The following is a 3742-nucleotide window of genomic DNA, read 5'->3' on the forward strand; positions in this document are numbered from 1 at the left end:
CTGGCCCTCCAGGAATTGAGTTTGATACCCCTGCTTTGAGTTCTGGTAAATGCTGATTGTATTGTATAATTGGCGTATTTACATTTATTTGAGCTAGTTATGTGCAGATGTTTTCTTGGAATCACAACACTCACTGGATACAAGACGATACATAGAAGCAAAACAAGTGGAAAGGTCTCAGAAGAGGGACCCTCATGTGTGCTCATCTCAGAGAGTGGATGCACTTCAGTATGTATTTATTTGTCTTCCGCAGGAATTTTCTTAACTTAATAGAACATAAGCTCAAACAAGCTTTTTTTTTATTTTTTATTTTTACCATAATTATACAAATTCTGTTGATTGACCTTCATTTTTACAGAAAGTTAATGTTCTACTCAGAATATGGCTTATATTTAACAGTTATTTGTAGTTATTTTGTGATGCTTTATTTTTATGAAAAGGTTTTAATTTTTGAATCCTGAATTTTATTTTACCAGTAAAAGCCTTGCAATGTCTTTCTGCCAGTTTTAATAAATACTTATTTGCAACATCATTGACTTGGTTTTTATTAATTTGTAAATGTATTAAGATAGAGCTCATGATAATGCATTTATATCAGTATTTTACAGTTTACTGTTAATATTCTTTACAGCATTTTCACTAAATTATTACAATATCTTGGATTTATGGGTATTTACAGGATTTTTATTTGCAACTTTTGTTGGCAGGTAAATACTGTACTTTAGTGAAATTACAAAATATTGCTGTAAAATAAACGTTTAATTCAACGTTACTGTAAAAAATCCCTGTATTTCACATGCAGCAATTAACTGTAATTTGCATTGCAGTAATATACTGTAATCCATTTTACAGCAATTAACATCACTTTTGTCTGTGTTCAGAAGCACAGCTGCAGCGAGGCTCCTTCGCCGCTAGGGGGCAGTGAGTGACGCCGCGCCGCGTCTGCTCCACTTCCGCTCGGCCTGCTGCTCTCTCTTTCTCTTCCGCTCTCCGGTTCATCATGGTGGGTATCCGAGCGCTCGACTGCTGAGAATCTGCTCTAATCCGCCGCTCCCGCCGCGCGGCGCGTCAGCGCGGACAATGCAGCGCGATGCGGGGAGTGTGCGGCGCACGCGTGTGCGAGTATGACGCGACGGATGAGCGGCGCGGCAGATTAGAGCGCGTTATAGAGCGCGAGCCGCTCCGCTGACCCGTGCGTGTCGGTAACGGGTGTCGCTGTTTGTCCGCAGGGCCGCGTCAGGACCAAGACGGTGAAGAAGGCCGCTCGGGTGATCATCGAGAAGTACTACACGCGGCTGGGCAGCGACTTCCACACCAACAAGCGCGTGTGCGAGGAGATCGCCATCATCCCCAGCAAGAAGCTGCGCAACAAGATCGCGGGGTGAGCGCGCGCTGCATGCTGGGACACGTGTGTTCTGTAGTGAGCTGCTGGGGTGTTTCTCAGCACTGGTCTGACCGGGGATGGACCTGAGTTCAGGTGTTTGGTGAGGAGCGCACAGACCCGAGCAGGTGAGCTCCAGCAGGAACCCCTCGCTCCTCTGTGTGTGTGCAGTCTAACACATCACACTACGACCGAAGCCGAGCTCAGGTCCGTCTCCGCAGGCGCTGATGTACAGGGAGTGTGTGTGTGTGTGTGTGTTAAAGCAGGTTTCTACTGAACACATGAACACTGCGCTTCTGCAGGACTCGAACCTGACATCTCTCCCTCAGTGTTCTCTCTTAAACCAAGATTCAAGTCTTGTTTTCTGAGAAACTGATCAAAATGAAGTGAGTATGATCAGCGGGGATGAAGACTTGTTTCTGTGTGAGTGGAGTCGATTTCTCTGACAGTGGATGTGTTCTGATCACAAACTCGCTTCATGTTGATCAGTTTCTCATGAAGCTGAAGTCCAGCGCTCGGGTCAGTCCTGTCTCGAAAGTGACTGTGGAGCGCCGTCTCCAGGTCATCGATAGAACAGGAAGAGGAAGTGAAAGACTTTCCCGTGTTTGCTGGATCCTGTTCCTGACAAACCCTGAATCTTTCGCACATGCTTTTACTGAAACTGAACTTTAGGATTTTGTTTAGTTGAAACTGTAAAAATGATTGGATTAATCTGTTTTTATTCATGCATTTAATTATTCAATCAGTGTCACGTAATCCGCTGCACATGAAGCAGATCTGAGAGAAACTCACTTTGCTTCTTCAATCTGAACATTTAAACAGTGTCTGTAAAACTTGCTTTGAAGACCGATGTATTCAAATATTACTTACTGCTTACGTAAAGAGATGAATGTAATGAAGAGAAGCGCTCCTGTCCGGTTGATGAGTTTCTGGACTCCGTGTTTGTCCTGATGTTAAAGCTCACAGCTGGCTGAGAGACGCGCTACGAGCAGTGCTCCTCTAGAGATGTGTGTTTGAGGTGTGTGTGTGTGTGTGTGTGTGTGCAGGTACGTCACACACCTGATGAAGCGCATCCAGAGAGGGCCGGTCAGGGGCATCTCCATCAAGCTGCAGGAGGAGGAGCGCGAGCGCAGGGACAACTACGTGCCCGAGGTGCGTCTGTCCTCCGAGGCTCTCCAGGCCGTGTCAGCTGGACTCTGTTCCTGACGAACCCTGGATCTTTCTCACAGTACCACGAGCTGAGATGTGTGAAGTGTATCTGTGTGTGATGATGATGATGATGTGTTTCTGCAGGTCTCGGCTCTGGACCAGGAGATCATCGAGGTCGACACCGACACCAAGGAGATGCTCAAGCTTCTGGTGAGAATCGTTCAGTCGCGCGTCAGTCCTGTCTCGAAAGTGACTGTGGAGCGCCGTCTCCAGGTCATCGATAGAACAGGAAGAGGAAGTGAAAGACTTTCCCGTGTTTGCTGGATCCTGTTCCTGACAAACCCTGGATCTTTCGCACACACTTGTCTTTGAATGTTTTTGTTCTCATTTGCAGCGCATGGATAAATCCTCTAGCTTCAGGGTTATTGTGGGTTTAATTGTATGAACGTGCAGGAGGTGACAGACGCGGCTGCTGTCGCTCATGTGAATGACTGACTGCTGATTTGGGCTTCGTTTAGAGGATCTGCTGCTGTATTAAGTGGACAGCGTCGGCTCGTTTAGCCGTACTTCAGTGTCGCTGGTCTCAAACATGAGCACACAGAGTCTTCACTTCTCTTGCTAACTGTGTTTTCTCTCCGTCAGGATTTCGGCAGCCTGTCCAATCTTCAGGTGACTCAGCCTCCCGTCGGCATGAACTTCAAGACCCCTCGCGGCGTCTAGACATTTGTAATATATCTCTTAATAAAATTGTTGGAAAAAACCAACACTGATGTTGTGAAGTCTTTATTTCTCAGTGTTAACATGCACAGAGGAATCGTGATTAATTTCTCGTATGCATACTGGCGTACTGATGTTCATTGATGCGAACAGGACCGAGGTGTTCATGCTTCAGATGTTACTCACTTGTTTGTGCAGTTACTTTGCTCTAACTCACACTAGTTTAAAATATAATTTAATATGAACTTTGAAGAGTTGTTGCGTCCTGCCGGTGAGACACTTTTAAGCTTGTGTAATAAACCGTGTTTTTAAGACCCCCTGTGAAGCGACTGCATGGGAACGTTTGAGTCCGTAAACGTGAAGAATTGGTTTGTCAGCAGGTTTACTGAAGCAGTTACAGCCCTTATGTACTTTCATTTATGGTACAGAATGCCGACACAATCATTACAAATACAGCGATTTTCATGTGCTAGGTGGAGATATAAGATGTATTAC

The 3742-nt window shown here is 45.6% G+C and overlaps 1 protein-coding gene and 2 non-coding genes across 3 annotated transcripts; all 3 read left to right on the forward strand.

Moving 5' to 3' along the window:
• Positions 1 to 864: 864 nt before the first annotated feature.
• zgc:114188 (40S ribosomal protein S17-like) lies at positions 865 to 3294 on the forward strand. The gene is made up of 5 exons (XM_019075607.2): positions 865 to 1003; positions 1230 to 1381; positions 2428 to 2533; positions 2675 to 2740; positions 3173 to 3294. Exons 1-5 carry the CDS (start codon positions 1001 to 1003, stop codon positions 3248 to 3250), a joined length of 405 nt encoding a protein of 134 aa, XP_018931152.1. The 5' UTR covers positions 865 to 1000; the 3' UTR covers positions 3251 to 3294.
• On the forward strand, positions 1906 to 2028 carry LOC122135742. The gene has a single exon (XR_006153664.1). It is a non-coding gene; the product is annotated as a small nucleolar RNA SNORA71 (small nucleolar RNA).
• LOC122135741 lies at positions 2767 to 2889 on the forward strand. Its single transcript, XR_006153663.1, has one exon. It is a non-coding gene; the product is annotated as a small nucleolar RNA SNORA71 (small nucleolar RNA).
• Positions 3295 to 3742: the final 448 nt, after the last annotated feature.

This window comes from Cyprinus carpio, chromosome A25 (genome assembly GCF_018340385.1).
Source record: "Cyprinus carpio isolate SPL01 chromosome A25, ASM1834038v1, whole genome shotgun sequence".
In the NCBI taxonomy this organism is placed as follows: Eukaryota; Metazoa; Chordata; class Actinopteri; order Cypriniformes; family Cyprinidae; genus Cyprinus; species Cyprinus carpio.